Source organism: Panthera tigris, chromosome B4 (genome assembly GCF_018350195.1).
Source record: "Panthera tigris isolate Pti1 chromosome B4, P.tigris_Pti1_mat1.1, whole genome shotgun sequence".
Classification (NCBI taxonomy): Eukaryota; Metazoa; Chordata; class Mammalia; order Carnivora; family Felidae; genus Panthera; species Panthera tigris.
Genome location: NC_056666.1, coordinates 43968686 through 43986114, shown reverse-complemented (window position 1 = coordinate 43986114; position 17429 = coordinate 43968686). Strand labels below are relative to the sequence as shown.

The 17429-nt window shown below is 36.0% G+C and overlaps 1 protein-coding gene across 1 annotated transcript; it reads left to right on the top strand.

The window, feature by feature from the left end:
* Positions 1 to 3539: 3539 nt before the first annotated feature.
* On the top strand, positions 3540 to 16469 carry LOC122240073 (NKG2-D type II integral membrane protein). Its single transcript, XM_042990792.1, has 8 exons — positions 3540 to 3615; positions 4590 to 4694; positions 7155 to 7259; positions 8440 to 8532; positions 9803 to 9838; positions 10218 to 10369; positions 10651 to 10754; positions 16170 to 16469. Exons 2-8 carry the CDS (start codon positions 4655 to 4657, stop codon positions 16285 to 16287), a joined length of 648 nt encoding a protein of 215 aa, XP_042846726.1. The 5' UTR covers positions 3540 to 3615; positions 4590 to 4654; the 3' UTR covers positions 16288 to 16469.
* Positions 16470 to 17429: the final 960 nt, after the last annotated feature.

Genomic DNA, 17429 nt, shown 5'->3' with positions numbered 1-17429 from the left:
CTGCATCGGGCTCTGTGCTGACAGCTCAGAGCCTGGAGCCTGCTTCAGATTCTGGGTCTCCCCCTCTCTCTGTCCCTCCCCTGCTCTCATTCTGTCTCTCTCTCTCACTCTCAAAAATAAACATTTTTTAATTTAAAAAAAGCTTTCAGTATTGTTAACATACAGTGTTATATTAGTATCAAGTGTACAATATAGTGAGTGATTCAACAATTCTATATATTACTCAGTGCTCATCATGATGAGCGTATTCTTAACCCTCTTCACCTATTTCACCCATCCCTCCATCCACCTTCCCTCTGGTAACCATCAGCGTGTTCTCTATATTTCAGATATTTTTACTTCAATATGTCCATTAGCATCCAGACTCAGCTCTCTTTCTCTGTCTTGTTTGATTTACTTTCTTGTTTTTGTTGACTTTAGAATTTGTCTTTTGGACCTGTCTCTGATCAGTTCAAAAATGTTTACAGGAAAGTCAAGACTACAAAAGTTCCATCTGGTCCTGACCACATACCTTATACTTTCATTTTTGGGCAACTGCCCAGTAAATACCTCTGACCACATCCAGGTTCAGTGTCACATCTTGAGGTAAGCATCCTGCCGAGAGGACAGTTTCTCACCACAAAGTTGCACTGTGGCTCAACACCTCCTCTGCTTAGGATACACAGGAAGAGCTTAATACACGCTTGGCCATGTACGTCAAGACCAGTGGACTGGGGCTTGGAGGATGGTTATTCTCATTTAACAAAAGTAATTTCCCAGTAGTTTGTTGAAGTGGTGATGGGTGCTCTTAAATGACTTGAACCCAGGCTGTTTGCAAAGCACTGGTACTTTCTTTCTCCAATAGCTTTAAGAGGCCAGATAAATAATGTCCATATGAAGCCCATACGTATATTTTTTGTAGTCAGATGAACATTTCTGTACACATTTTTGTGAGTTTAATTTCATTTATTAGAAAGTATGCTTTCTGAAGATTATGTCGCATCCTTTTGAATTTTACATGTCACCACATGATCACTGTTGTTCAGCAAATTCTCAATAAATGTTCCAACATGACAGATGAGGAGTATGTGCTTAGCATCCATTTACTTTGGAAAGGAGCGAGCTATTAACAGAGACTTCCCTTTACTTAAGGAACTTAACTGCATAACAGGGCAGCCTTTGTTGTTGTTATTCCAAGCATCTCCTTTTACCTTCTTGCTAAGCTTTCTTCCTTCTGTATCCTCAGGCCCTCCCCTTCTCCTTAACTTCATATGAGCTTTATGTTGCCTGATTGCCTTTGGACTTTCATATCTGTGTGGATTTCCCATACCGACGCCTATTAAATTTGATTTTCTCCTGTTAGTCTGTCTCATGTCAATTTGATTCTAAGTTCAACTAGAAGGACCATAGCAGAGGAAGATCTTCCTCCCTGACAATAAATATATCATCAGAAAAAAATAAATAAATAAATTTAAGGCCTTATCTGTTTAATTTCCTATGGTGGTCTTAAATGTGCTGAAAAATCTCCACAATAACATTGAAAAGAAGGGATGTTAGAGACTGCTTTGTTTTATGATTTTCCAAAAGACTATTAATATCTCAAAGTTAAGAACGATATTGATATAAATCCTCTCATATGTCTGCTAATGATTGTTTTTATCATGAAAAGGTGTTGAATTACAGCAAATGTGCTTTCCACCTTGATGTAATCATATTCTATTTCTTTAATCTATTGTTTATAGCAAATTACATTTAATGATTTTTCTTTCAAAGGAAAACTATTACACTCCTGAAATAAACTCAATTTGATCAACTATATGAGTATTATACACTGTTCGTTTTGGTTTAGTGCTGTTTTAGGATTTTGCAGCAATTTTCATAAATGAGATTGACTTTTCTTTTTCCTTTCTTAGCATATTCTCACCTAATTTAGGCACCAAGATAATTCCACTTGTAGTGAAAGAAATAACAACTATTCCTTTTTTCCACACCATCTAGAAGAGTTTGTGTAAGTTATAATGCCTTTTTCTTGAAAGTTTATTATTTCTCTCCTGTAAAACTATTTGGCATTTGTGTTGACCATATGGGAAGATTTCAAATAACCTACTGATTTCATTATTTTTCTAGCTTTATCAAAGTTTGTGGAATCCGTGCTTGTGTATGTTAATTGTATGCGATACATATTGTACATAGCTTGTTACAATGTCCTATTGTTTTATTAGCTAAAGATTATTGCCTCATCATGATCTCTGATTGAATGGACTTAGATGCACTGATTGAAGTTTGTTTTCATGAGCTCATATTCAGTGAAGAGTTAATGGGAGTGACTGTTTTTTCAGATATTCCTCTCCAGTGTCTTTTTGTTTATTTAAAGCGTCCCATGTGTATTATACTAATGAAATAATAACTATTATTATAACATTATAAAGAAGCCCAAGTACCTGCTTTTAAATAAACCCTTTATTTTATGATAGTCTTAAATTTATAGAAAAATTGCAAATATAGTACAGAGAGTTTCCATATACCCCATCTCCAGTTTCCTGTATTAACAGCTGACATTATGACCCATTTGTCACAATGAATGAACTGATACCGACATATTTTAAATAAAGAACATACTTTTTTCATGTTTCCTTAGTTTTTACCTAATATCTTTTTTCTGTTTCATTAGCCCAGCAAGGATACCATATTACATTTAGTCATTACGTCTCTTTAAGCTCCTTTTGGCTGTGACAGTTCCTTTTATCATTTCGTAATGTAACAAAAATTATGAGTAGCTAAAAACCAGGATATTAAGACATTAGTTGATTGTGTTGCTATTCTGGCATACGATTTGGTGCTATTGTTCTGAATAATAGAGAGTAATACAATGAGTGACGTTTAAGGAAAATAGAGAAAAGGACTTATTTATTAGGAACAGAGATGGATCTGAGACACCACGTATATCATAAATGAAATCATATTGGCTACAAATTGATAATTGTTTGAGCTAGACATATGATGTTTCATCATAGAATTTTTATTTTGTACACACTTTATATTTTTATAATTAAAAGGTTATGTATGTACACATATATGTCTATTCACATGTATGCATTTATGTGTGTGCATATACTTATACATATAATATGAAAGATATCTTTCTATAGTTCCAATTTACATGAAATATATCGCATACTTGGTTCCATTCAAATTTATAACAGCATGTGCACAGGATGATTAAGAAGTTAATTTAATTTTCTTATTTGTTTTCACACAGTACTTACGGCCATATTTTAGAACAATTTTTCACTTTTAATTCAGAAAGAGATTATGTAATCCCATCATAACTCTCTTAACTCTGGGGAACTTCTTGTCACTGGATTAATCATTTTAAGTCATAAAATCGTGTTCACACCTCACATTTATTTCATCTGTTAGCAGAATTTTCTGTGCTGTGATAAGGCGGAAATACTGTGGTTGTTTTGTGTTTTTTCACAAGGTGAGATTAAAATAACATCTGTCATATCTCCCTCAGGGATCAAAGGTGACATCTCTAGTTTTCATTCTAAATTGGTAACCCAGGACATGTCTCAATTTTTCAGTTGTCTAGGAGGCTTTTATCCACAAGAATCAAGATCTTCCTTCTTGGATCAGGTGTGTTTCTTGTGTGTGTTTGTGTTTCTGACAACTATTAGTCGAGAAATGAGAAATTCTTGAGATTTCAAAATCAAGAAAGTTTCCAAAATGATTTACACCATAAGGGAATTATAACTGCTTTTTAACTGTTTGAATAGAATTGTGGAGGGTAGAGAATGCGTCTTACTTCTGAGGTATATACCCTTTTTTCCTGTATTCAATGATGAGTAGAGAGGATAAACTTACTGAAGAGTAAGTTATGGTGTTGCTGTAAAGATGGAGTGGTATCATCAAACAAAACTCCAAGAATGAATCTACTTTTGGGATTAAAGAATGGAATTTCAACTTGAATTCTCACACCTGAGTTTTCTGGGCTGGTGCCGGGCACTTAACCTTCTGTGATACACAGCTTTATTTGCAAAATGAAAAACATAGTTGTTACTTCCAACTACTGTGATCAAATATGAAATGGCTTTTTTTAATGTACGCATGATACATAATTATTAAATAGCCATTTTTTTCCTGAGGGTTCTTCTAGACAGTATAAGATGTTACTATATAAATATGAGATTATTTTTGCTAATGATGGTGATGACAACTTATAGGTGATGATGATGGTGGTGGTGATGATATGGACAGAAGTTGAATTCGTGTTGAATTAACAACATAAAATAACTATAGATAGAAAATTATGTGTGTTGTCATTCGATATCAGTGATAAAAAATATTTCTGATTACGTATCTTAACGTAGGTGAATTAAAACGCCCGTTATTTTTTTGAAATAATTATTTATTATTTTGTAACCAAGAGAAGTTTAAAAAATTAATTTTACCTGGTTTATTTACCTGGCTTTGTATGAACTCTTATTTTCATTTTTTTCCTTTATACGAACGGTAAAAATACTGTTACATCCTCATTTTCCTAATGAAGATATGTCATCTCACCCTAAGGAAAGAAAACAAGAAAAAATGCCCAATTTTATTTTATTCAGGATTCCTTTGTAAAACGAAGTTTTTTTGATCACCACTGGGGTAAAGAAACAGTCATAATTATACAATGAATCTGGTCCGAGATCGGTGGGCTTGTCACAACATGGGTATGTACTTTCCACTTAAATGTGCAGTTTGGTTTGTGTATAATTTTTTTTATTTACTTATTATGAGAGAGAGAGAGAGTATACCAGGGACAGAGAGAGAGAGATGGAGAGAGAGAATCCCAAGCAGACTCTGTACTGTCAGCGCAGAGCCTGACATGGGCCTCAAACCCACAAACCATGAGATCATGACATGAGCTGAAGTCAAGAGCCAGAGACTTAACCGACTAAATCACCCAGGCACCCTGACTTGTATATAATTTTTTAATAATTTTTTAATGTTTATTTTTGAAAGAAAGAGAGAGAGCACGAACAATGGAGGGGCAGAGAGAGACACAGAATCTGAAGCAGGCTCCAGGCTCTGAGCTGTCAGCACAGAGCTGGACGTGCGGCTCGAACTCATGAACCGCAAGACCACGCCCTGAGCTGGAGTGGGTCGCTTGACTGACTGAGCCATCCAGGTGCCCCTCTGTAATTGCTACGATACCTAGAATTTGATACAAGCACACAAGGCATAAGAAAGCAAATTACTCCAGGGGTGCCTGGGTGGCTCATTCAGTTAAGCGGCTGACTCTTGGTTTTGGTTCAGGTCATGATTTCACAGTTCTTGAATTCGACCCCACATCAGTCTCTATGTTGACTGTGCAGAGCCTGGTTGGAATTCTGTCTCTGCCTCTCTCTCTCTACCTCTCCCCTCCTCATGTTCTGTCTCTCAAAATAAATAAATGAACACTAAAAAGAAGAAAGCAAATTACTCTGATTCACTTATGTCCATTTCATATTATGTTCATGTTATATTTTAAATAAAGTTTTCAAAAACTTGAAAAATTTTTCCTCCTTTTTTTTTTTTTTTATTAACTACCTAAAGTAAAATCTTTCACAATCTGAGGCAGCCTGAAATAGTGACAGCATAATGATTTAGAGCTGGAAGAATGTTCCACAGACTTTCACCAGTCTCTAGCTTTGATATCTGAGGGCAATCCACAGCTTCTACGCACTTAAGTTTCCTTTTTCTATCGAGTAGAGATATAAAACACGCTATATTGACCTTAGTAGATTTCTATTTCTAGCATTATATTAAATAAGCAACATGAGGGGCGCCTGGGTGGCTCAGTCGGTTGAGCGCCGACTTCGGCTCAGGTCACGATCTCGCGGTTCATGAGTTCGAGCCCCGCATCGGGCCCCTGTGCTGACAGCTCAGAGCCCGGAGCCTGTTTCAGATTCTGTGTCTCCCTCTCTCTGACCCTCCCCCATTCATGCTCTGTCTCTCTCTGTCTCAAAAATAAATAAACGTTAAAAAAAATTAAAAAAAAAATAAATAAGCAATATGATTTTGGCCACCTGTAACATTCAATTTCTTCATCCACAAAATAATACCTACCCTCTTCACATGTTTGATAATTAAATTACATATGGTATGTACAAAAAATGCTTCAGTATAATTTTAAGTATAAAAGATAATTAGTATTAACATTCCATTTGTAAAAGGTAATGACTGCTATCTCAGGAAGAGAGCAAAATGATTTTTTACTTGTTTTGTTCAGGGACAAGATTCTTTATGTGTCTTTATCTTAAAATGTGATGCCTTATTATTTTATTCATTGTATATCCTTCACTTTAAACAAAAACTAGGCATTTAGTAAGTGTTTACTACATGATGAACATTATTGATACTAAATGCATATTACTTACTTTCACTTTTTAAAATATCCATAACTAATTGTACTGATGTCCTTTGTTCTTTCCTTTTCTCTTTTTTCTTATCATTTCTTCTTACTTCCTTCCTTCCTTCCTCTCTTTCTTTCTTTCTTTCTTTCTTTCCTTCTTTTTCTTTCTTTCTTTCTTTCTTTCTTTCTTTCTTTCTTTCTTTCTTTCTTTCTTTGTTGTTAACTTAGCAAATGTGGCTCCATGAGTTAAACACATATCTAACTCCTTAGGCCCCTGTCTTTCTTATTATACACTGTCTTTATTTTATTTTAATTTTTTTAAATTTATGTATTTATTTTGAGAGAGAGGGAGAGAGAGAGAGAGAGAGAGAGAGAGCGCGCACCTGCAAGTGAGTGGGGAAGGGTGAGAAGAAAGCGAGAGACAATCCCAGGCCAGCTCTGTGCCCCTCACGAAATGTGAGATCATTATCTGAGCCAAAACCAAGAGTCGGACACTTAACTGACACCCAGGCACTCCTACACTGTCATTATTATAATGTTTGATTTCATTGCACATTAAGAATTGACTTATTTTAATAGAACGGAAGATCTTGCTAGAGAGATTTTGCCATAGAATAAATCTAATTTTAATCATCTTAAAAGCACAAAAATCATAATCATGAAGTAGTATAAAACAAAAGTAACTTGATGTTATTGAAAAGGGACATGAATAGAATGGCAAGTGAAGTTGTGAAAATGTGTGACCCAAGTGGCAGAAAGGCTATGACTCCTATTGGCCTGAATTGTTTTCATCTAGCCATGGACGCAGTCCGTAATTCCAACTCTGAGCTGGTATATAATGGTATTTCCACACGACCAAAGAGAAGGCGTGTATTAAACACAAGCAAATATAGAGAAAACCGTAAGTTCCACGTCGCATCTATTTGTCTGCTCTCGGTATGTTGAGGGGAATTGTGGAATCCGTATGATTAGATCAGTGGCAAACATTCAGTTTATTTTACCTTCAGGAGGAAAGCAGAAATGAAATTCACTCTACTATACTATTGGAATATATAATACAGTTAAGCAGAAACTGTTCAGTTTGGGATTTTTTTCATGCTCTGCAAATGATGAGATTATCATTAACATAATAATGACAATTGAGACTGTAGTTTCTTGAGTTTCTTTTCAAGTTTTCATCTAAATTCCAGTTAATTAACATAGAGTGTAATATTAGTTTCCGGTTTGGAATTTAGGGATTCATCACTTCCATGTAATATTCAGTGCTCATCACAAGTGTGTTCCTTAATCCCCATTACCTATTTAGCACGTCCTCACCCATCTCCCCTCTGGTAACTATCAGTTTATTCTCTGTAGTTAAGAGTCCGATTCTTGGTGTGTTTCTTTTTTCCCCTCTATGTTCATTTATTTTGTTTCTTAAATTCCACATATGAGTGAAATCATATGGGGGACTTCTCCCAGAGAAGAACTCAAAACGATGTGCAATTATGTAAAAATGTATTCATCTTGTGATATCTAATAGCAAAACTAAGAAACAATTTAAATACACATTGGGAAAAAAATTAAAGACTGTCAGGAGATTTTTGTCCATATACCAATGAAAGACAATGCAAGAAGCTATGTATAAAAATTTGACAACTTTACAAGACATGACGTGGAATAATCTCCAAGATATTTCCTTAAGTGAAAAAAACTCACGGGATATTTTGTGCAGTTTCTTAAAGGTGTGTTTTTAAAAAGGGATTGAAGGGAACTGTCTGTATCTACATGAAAAAGTTCAAAAATTATAACCATGATTTATACTAAGGAGGAAACTGGGGGACTTTTGTGGAGAAGCAGGAGGGAATATGTATGCATTTCTATAGTCTGTCTTTTTTTAATCATTTGCAAAGTACCTATGTTACTTGTTCTGGGAAAAATAATTAGGGTAAAAGTACTGATACCACCCTTCCTATTAAAAAAAAATCTAATGTTTATATTAAACATGAGCATACCAAAAATGTTTAATCCTTATTTTCTCATCTTTCTCACTCTTTTTTTGTTTGTTTGTTTGCTTGTTTGTTTTCTTTTGTTTCTTACAGCATCTCCGTTTTTCCTAGTCCATTCCATTGCTATAGCTCTGGGGATCCACTTCATTATTATGGTAATGATATGCGGTGCCATAATCATACATTGTAAGTGACAGTAGAGAAGTAGATGGAGCATTCTTTTTTTTTTAATATGAAAATTTATTGTCAAATTGGTTTCCATACAACACCCAGTGCTCATCCCAACAGGTGCCCTCCTCAATGCCCATCACCCACTTTCCCTTCCCTCCCACCCCCCCATCAACCCTCAATTTATTCTCAGTTTTTAAGAGTCTCTTATGGTTTGTCTCTCTCTCTCTCTCTCTCTCTCTCTCTCTCTCTCTCTCTTTTTTCCTTCCCCTCCCCCATGGTCTTCTGTTAAGTTTCTCAGGATCCACATAAGAGTGAAAACATATGGTATCTGTCTTTCTCTGTATGGCTTATTTCACTTAGCGTAACACTCTCCAGTTCCATCCACGTTGCTACAAAAGGCCAGATTTCATTCTTTCTCATTGCCAAGTAGTATTCCATTGTATATATAAACCACAATTTCTTTATCCATTCATCAATTGATGGACACTTAGGCTCTTTCCATAATTTGGCTATTGTTGAAAGTGCTGCTATAAACATTGGGGTACAAGTGCCCCTATGCGTCAGTACTCCTGTCTCCCTTGGGTAAACTCCTAGCAGTGCTATTGCTGGGTCATAGGGTAGATCTATTTTTAATTTTTTGAGGAACCTCCACACTGTTTTCCAGAGTGGCTGCACCAGTTTGCATTCCCACCAACAGTGCAAGAGGGTTCCCGTTTCTCCACGTCCTCACCAGCATCTATAGTCTCCTGATTTGTTCATTTTAGCTACCCTGACCAGTGTGAGGTGGTATCTCAGTGTGGTTTTGATTTGTATTTCCCTAATGAGGACTGAGGTTGAGCATCTTTTCATGTGTGCATTGGCCTACATAGAGCGTTCTTGACCTAATGGTTGCAATGCATTACTTTGATTAGCATTCAGATGCACAGCAACAAAAACTAATAATATTGGACATGTCCTTATATTTTTGCTATCCGTCTAGAAATTTGTCAACTACTTTTGCTAGAACTGTAAGTTACTAACAACACAAACCCTTTTACTAATTATGGTTTTTTGTTATTGAAATATGTCTCACATACAAGGTTTTAGGTGTACAAGGTAATGATTCGACACTTGTATACATTACTCAATGCCCACTGCGGAGGGCATAATCTCCATCTGTCACTATACAAGGTCATTACAATATTATTGACTATCCTCCCTGTGCTCTACTTGTCATCTTTATAACATACTTATTTTACAACTGGAAGTTTGTACCTCTTAATCCTCTCAATGATTATTTTAATAGCATTATTCCACCAAGAAGCTCCACTTCCTTTACAAGGTAAGTGAAAGTCTTCTAATATTTTGAAGCACAAATTACATGTATCTCTGTATAATTGGGTATAGGCATGTATCCCACAGTGTTAACAAGAGCATGTATAAGAAAATGATGAATTCTTGTCCGTAATCCGTAGCGTTCCAACATTTTTATTTTATTTGTTCATCTTTTAATAATGAAGGAGTGCTCCTAAAAAGCAGAAAATACTTAGTCTTTGGCATCTGTGTATATATACAAATGTGTGGGGCCATGTCATTGGAGATGATCAGATTGGCTCATCTGAAATGTTAGAGTTGGAATAAAAGGTATTTAATTTGTCTAGGCAGAATCTGCTATAATGCTCAGACCTGTACAGAATTAATAATATATTCCCCCTTTCTAGAAAGTTATTGTGGCCCATGTCCTAAAAACTGGATATGTTATAGAAATACCTGCTACCAATTTTTTAATGAAAGCAAAAGCTGGTACCAAAGCCAAGCCTCTTGTGTGTCTCAAAATTCCAGTCTCTTGAAGATATACAGCAGAGAACACCAGGTTGAGTATTTATTTTAATTTCCCTTCCTCTATTTACTCCTAATCACTGGACTATTACCTGAAACATAAGAGGGGCACTAACCCAGATATGTCTACCCTAAGTCTTTCTGCATTAAAAATAAGAAAGCATTTTGTAGGTATTAGGTATGGTGTTGTTTAAGTCAGAATTAGGCTAGAGGACAGAATCCATTTCCCTGAGTGTGAGGAAAAAATGATTACATGATTATGGCCTTGAATTAACTAAAATTCTTAGCACTGGTTCTATTTGTGGTTTCAACCAGGATTTCCTAAAATTGGTGAAGTCTTATCATTGGATGGGACTAATACAAACTCCTCCAAATGGATCATGGCAATGGGAAGATGGCAGCATTCTCTTACCCGACCAGTAAGTTTATACCAATAGGTGTCTCTTCGGGGGTTTGTCCCTAAACTAGCCCTGTGGTCTTTCAATGATCACGTTACTTCACAAAATCCCAGGATGTTCCCATATTCTAATAGTTTCAGCAGAAAGCCCTGAGGGCCTAAATTTAGGATATTGTGGAGCCGAGCAGCCAATACCACAACAATGAGTAACATTAATTTCAATGTGCCAAGTGCAGTGCAAGGTAAGTCTAATACTACACCCTGTTTACAGATAAGGAGACTAAAGCAGAGAGGTTAAGTATCACATATATTCATTCTTTCAGGTTTTACCTGAATTGTTGAGATACAATTACATTCAAGAAACTGCATATATTTGAAATGTGCAATTTGATAAATTCTGAGAAATTTATACATCCACAAAACCATTAATAACATCAAGATAATCAACATTTATCACCTGCCAAACTTTCCTTTGCACCCTTGTAATCTTTCCTTCCTACTCCTTTCTTTTTTTTAATGTTTATTTATTTATTGTGTGTAAGAGAGAGAGAGCACACACGTAAACAGAGCAGAGGCAGAGAAAGAAGGAGGGAGAGAATCCGAAGCAGGCTCTGTGCTGTCAGTGGAGAGCTCAGACTGGCGCTCCATCTCACGAACCATGAGATCATGACCTGAGCCCAAATCAAGAGTCGGACGCTTAACTGACTGAGCCACGCAGACGCGCCTCCTTTCTCCCCCTTTCTACCTACCTCTTTCCGTCCCCAGGCAACTAGTCTGCTTTCTGTCACTATAGATTAGTCTGCAATTTATAGAACTTAGTATCAATGGAGGCACTGCTGTTATGTCTGGCTTTTTCACTCGGCATAATTATTTTGAGATCCAGCCACCTTAAAGCATGTATTAAGAACTAATTTCTTTTTATTCTTGAGAGATATCTTATTTATGGGTGTAGTTCAATTTGTCTATCCTTTCGCCTGCTGATGGATATTTGGGTAACTTCCAGTTGTTGACCATGAACAATAAAGCCACTTGTTATGAATATTTGTGTACAAGTCTTTGTATGACCATAGGCTTTCTTTTCTCTTACATAAATATCTAGGAGTGGAATGGTTGGATAATAGGTATGCCTTTGACCTTTTAAGAAACTGCCAAACTACTACCCAAAATGACTGTGCCATTTTACCCTCCCACTAGCAGGGTGTGAGAGTTCCAGTTGCTCTGCATTATGGGAGACACTTGTTACGGTCCGTTATTTAAACTTGTTTTATCCCCTTGATTAATTGACCCCTTTGCTACAACATAGTGACCTCCTTTGTCTTGTGTGACTGATTTTGACTTAAAGTCTATTTTGACTGCCATAACTATAGCCCCACCTGCTCTGTTTTGGTTATCATTTGCATGGAATATGACTCTCCATCTGTTCACTTTTGGCCTATGTGTGCCCTCAAAGCTAAAGTACGTCTCTTATAGGCAGCATATTGCTGTATCTTGTTTTTAATCCATTTAGTCAGCCCATAATACATCATTTTCCCTCCTTCTGACTGCTTTAATGATTTTTCTTTATAACAGGATTTGAGGAATTTGTCCATAATATGCCCTGGGTAAGTTTTTTCATATTTCTTGTGCTCGCGTTTTGTTGAGGCTCTCGGATCTGTGAGTTTATAATTTTCAAGCACAATTAGAAAATTTAACTACCATTATTTCTTCAAGTGTTTCCCCTTCTTCATTTCTCTTTTCTCTTCCCCAGACACAGGACAATTACAGATCCATTAAGCAAGTTAGAATTGTGATGAACTGGTGTTCTTTTCACTTGTTTTCTTTGTGTTTCATTGTGGATATTCTCTATTGTCCTGAATTCAATTTTTTAAATCTTTTTTCCTGCAATATCTAATTTTCACTACCCTTTCAAGTGTATAGTTCATCTTAGACACTGACCTTTTCATTTCGGAAGTTTGATTTGGCTGCTATTTCATGAATCTTCCATGTATTTCTTTAACTTTTTTGAATATATGGAATTCAGTCATCAAAACTGTCATGATATCTGGGGCGCCCGCGAGGCTCAGTCGGTTGATCGTCCAATGTCAGCTCAGGTCATGATCTCACTGTTTGTAGTTCAAGCCTCACATTGGGCTCCCTGCTGTCAGCTCAGAGCCTGGAACTTACTTCAGATTCCGTGCCTCCCTCTTTCTCTGCCCCTCCCCTGCTCGTGCTCCGTCTCTCTCTGTCTTTCAATAATGAATAAGCATTAAAAAAAACCAAAAACCAAAAAACCAAAAACCTATCACAATATCCTTGTCTGTTCATTCTAACATCTGTGTTCGTTCTGGATCAGTTTTAATGGATGGATTTTTCTCCTCCTTATGGTCACATTATTTTGTGCCTTCGCTTACAGTTACTTTTCTATTAAATTTCATACACTGTGAATTTCACCCTTGTTTAGTGCTACATATTTTTTGTCTCTAAAATTATTCATGAGCTCTTTTTTTTCCCCAGGACACAAATAAGTTACTTGGAAACAGCTTGATCTGGTTTGGCCTTGCTTTTAAGCATTACTAGAATGCTCAGTCTACAATGAATTATGCCCCACTACCAAGCAAAGACACTTTTAAGTAATCTACCCAAAGCCTTTTGAAATTTGAAGTTTTGCAATATGGCTGGTGAAGACGGGTACGATTTTAGACCCTGTGCAAGCACCAGGAAAGTTTTCTTACACACATGCATTAATCAATACTCTTAAATACGCAAGTGAGATCTTCTGCATATCCTCAGATCTCTTTATTTGTTCACCTCTCTCATCTCAAGTCCTATGTCCTGTGAACTCCAGCCGTCTGGCTCTTTGTGGACTCTCCAGTATCCTATGTATTCCGTTTCTATAGCCTGCTTTTTTAACCACTTGATTATACAGCTCAACTGGGCATAGCAGGACCACGTGACAACATCCTAGCGCTCACAGAGTTTATGAATACAGGCTTACTCTTTTGCATGAATGCTAGGGTAGCTCGCTTAAAAGGTCACTTCTATCACTTAGGATACCTGGCTTGGTAATTTCACCATGTTAGCACAAATCTCAGAAATAAAACCGAAGAGGTTTGTCAGGTCTGCTGCCCTTAAGTCTCGTGATATCACAGAGGAAACAGAAGTTTTTTGGACTCTAAAAGTTTTTAATTCGTTACTTCAAGTATACTTTACTTATTTGAACCTCTAATTCTGGAGTAACGAAAACATCACAACAACATCCTTGCTAATGTCAGGTCAATTCGGTTCTTTCTGTCAGACAGTTTTAAGCACTTTATATGTATCTTCTCATTGAAGACTCTTAAAAAACATCTAACAGAGGTCATTTTTAACCTAATTTTGTGGGTAAGGAACAGAATCTTAGAATGTGTAATAATTCACTTACGCTATAAAACGAGTAATTGTGGTAGAGAGTCAAATAAATCCCTTTCTTACACTACAGCCAGAATTATCATTAACTGACTTTAAAGAATCTCTTCTCACTGATTTTGAAGTTTACTTTGCTTCTTTAACGCTTAGTTGGCAGTGATCAATGAATGACCTCTTACTGTCATCTTTTTCTTTCAAATGTCCCCTTATATTCATTGTCAGGGACTATTCATTATATATTTAGAATTTGGATGTCCCAGTTTACCTTAGAATTGATCTGGGGTGATCTCATTTCTGTATGGCTGGATTTCATTTTTGGCAAAAAAAAAGTTTATTCTCTGGAAATACTAATAAAATTTTGTATCACCTTATCTCAACATTTATCACTCTGCAAGTGCAAATGTTTGTTTTGGAAGCCAAAGCAAAACAACTAGCATATTAAGTTTCGTTTTGTGCATGTGATAAGTATTTGTTGAGCATTACTCAATTTCCAGAAACCATACAGAGATAACTACAGGGATGAATAGTACAGAACTCCATCAAGACTTTCACACTTCAGTCAGAGATATGGTTTTAAACAAGTAAAATCCAGAGTTATGCTGTGGTGGACATGCGATGGGAATGGTATGGGAAAACAGACACAGAAGCTGAAAGGAATAGAAAAACAAAGTCCGATTTAAAAGTGAAAGTCTAATGTGCATAGATTGAGACCAACTAAGAGCAGTTACTAAAAATTTCTTAATTGTTTTTTCTCTTATAGTAGGTAGTGGTTTCTATATAGGCTGAGTTTCTTCTCTTGTCCTTTTTTTATTGTTTTCAAAAAATTTTAATGTTTGTTTTTGAAAGAGAGAGACAGAATGTGAGCCTGGGGAGGGGTAGAGAGACAGGGAGTCATAGAATCTGAAGCAGGCTCCAGGCTCTGAGCTGTCAGCACAGAGCCCGATGCGGGGCTCGAACCTATGAACCTTGAGATCATGACCTGAGCCAAAGTCCGTCACTTAACTGGCTGAGACACCCAGGCTCCCCATCTCCTCTTGTCCTTTTAAATACTTACTATCAGACCACAGTCTTTCTTTTTTTTTATTGTTCTGATTCACATCAATTCATCATCACTCTTTGCTCAGCCTTCTATTTCTCACCTGTTCCTAGCAGAAAGCAATCACCAGATTCCAAGGCAAAATAGATACACAGATAGAACTATCTCTAGATGGAATGCCTACACACACACACATGCATATATATATGTTTAAGTTTATGTTATAAACACATATATATATTTATATACACCTAAACATATACACATATGTGTGTATTTAATACATATGTATATTATATATTAAATAATATTATATATGTATGTATATATACACATATATAAGAATTTTACAATTTATTTTTATTTCCTTACCAGGTAAAGTTGCACATATCTAAAGAAGATTGTTTGTTTTTGCATAAAACATGATATCTGCTGACCTCATTGAATTCTAACTTCATTTCTAATTTATTTGTTTAAAAAAACATTTAAAAACTTTCATTTCAGGGCTCCTGGGTGGCTCATTCAGTTAAGTGCTAGACTCTTGATCTCAACTCAAGTCATGATCTCATGTTTTGGCGCGATCCAGTCCTGCATTAGGCTTCGTGCTGACAGCACGGAGCCTGCCTGGGATTCTCTGTCTTCCCCTCTCTCTGCCCCTCCCCACTGTCTCTCTTTCAAAATAAAAACAAAACTTTTTAAAATAAATATAAACACAAAACTTTTTCAAAAACCTTTCATTTCGCTCAGGTACATATACCAAGAGAGCCTAGACTCCCTAAAATGACAAATTTCCAATGTAGACAAAATAGTGACCTATACTAGAATGAAACTACTTTTTATAACCGAGTTGGCTATATTCTGCATATCTTTTAACTAAGAGATACCAAGCATGGTCCTAAAACATCCTGAAATGATATTACTTTAATACTTATTTTTAAATAAATTTTATTGCATTTTTTATATTTATGTATTCATAAAGTAAGTCATGAATATAATTTGTCTTTCTCTCTAATCTAGACTAACTATGGTTGACATGCAGAATGGAACCTGTGCAGTTTATGGATCAAATTTTAAAGCTTATACAGAAAACTGTTTAACTCCAAACACATACATCTGCATGCAGAGGATTGTGTAAAAGCTGATGATGTATAAAATACAAAAGATTCAAACACAGAGAAGCTTTTTGCCAAATGTGCTGTGGAAAAAACTTCCAGCAGAAAATTCCACCAATAATTATTGTATTATTTTTCCATCTATGACCTGACACAAAAATAACCTTGCAGGGGAATAAAGGCCAATAGTTAAAAAACTTATCTTCCATAAGAATGTTTTGTTTAATTTTTGCAAAATTTTGGGTAACGAACAGATTCATTTTTACATTTAATAAACTGTTGATGAAACCCAGGGTTGAACTAAATTTCAAACTACGAGTTTATTAAATGTACACAAAAATTTACACTAAGAAGGCTTTAAGAAATTTTGAAAATCAAATAAATCTAAACTGGGTGAAGGGTATATGAGGGTTCGTGAAATTTACTATATTGAAACATTTTCAAAATAAGGGTTGAAAGGTCAACAGATACACCCTCAAAATTTCAAAATGGCACTACTATTTGAATACAGCACATTTTGGTAGAAATTGAATTACTCCCCCTAGTACTGCGCTGACTGCTGCAAAATACAGAAAATGAAGAATTGAGTTTGAAGCGGACTTTCTAGGCTTCGAGGCAAAAATGGCATTTGAGTGTGAAACCCGTGGAGCGACCAAGATGTTTCTCGGCAAACCAGTAGGATGACAGAACTCTTGGCAAATGGAATAATAACGTGCAAGTGAGCAGCAGTTGGAAGAGTCTGTGACTCTAAAGGAAGCCACTTTGTATTGATAGGTCTGGTTCTGCGTTTTATTTGTTCATTCATTCGTCTGTTTTAGATTCCACATATGAGTGAAATCCAATAGTATTTGTCTTTCTCAGCCTGACTTATTTCACTTACCAGAATATTCTCCAGATCCTTCAATGTTGTCAACAAATGGCACAATCTCATCCTTTTTAAGGGCTGTGTGATATTCCATCGTATATGTCCATATATATCTACCATGTCTTCCTTATCCATCTGTCTATTGGTGGACATTTAGGCTGCTTCCATACCTGAAGCGAACGTAACATCGTGTGTCTACTATACACAAACCGAAAAAAGTTACCAAAAAAAAATTCTATTTTGATAACAGCAGAATGATGAAGAAGACAAGGAGCTTAAGAAGGGGAGGAGAGAGAAGCA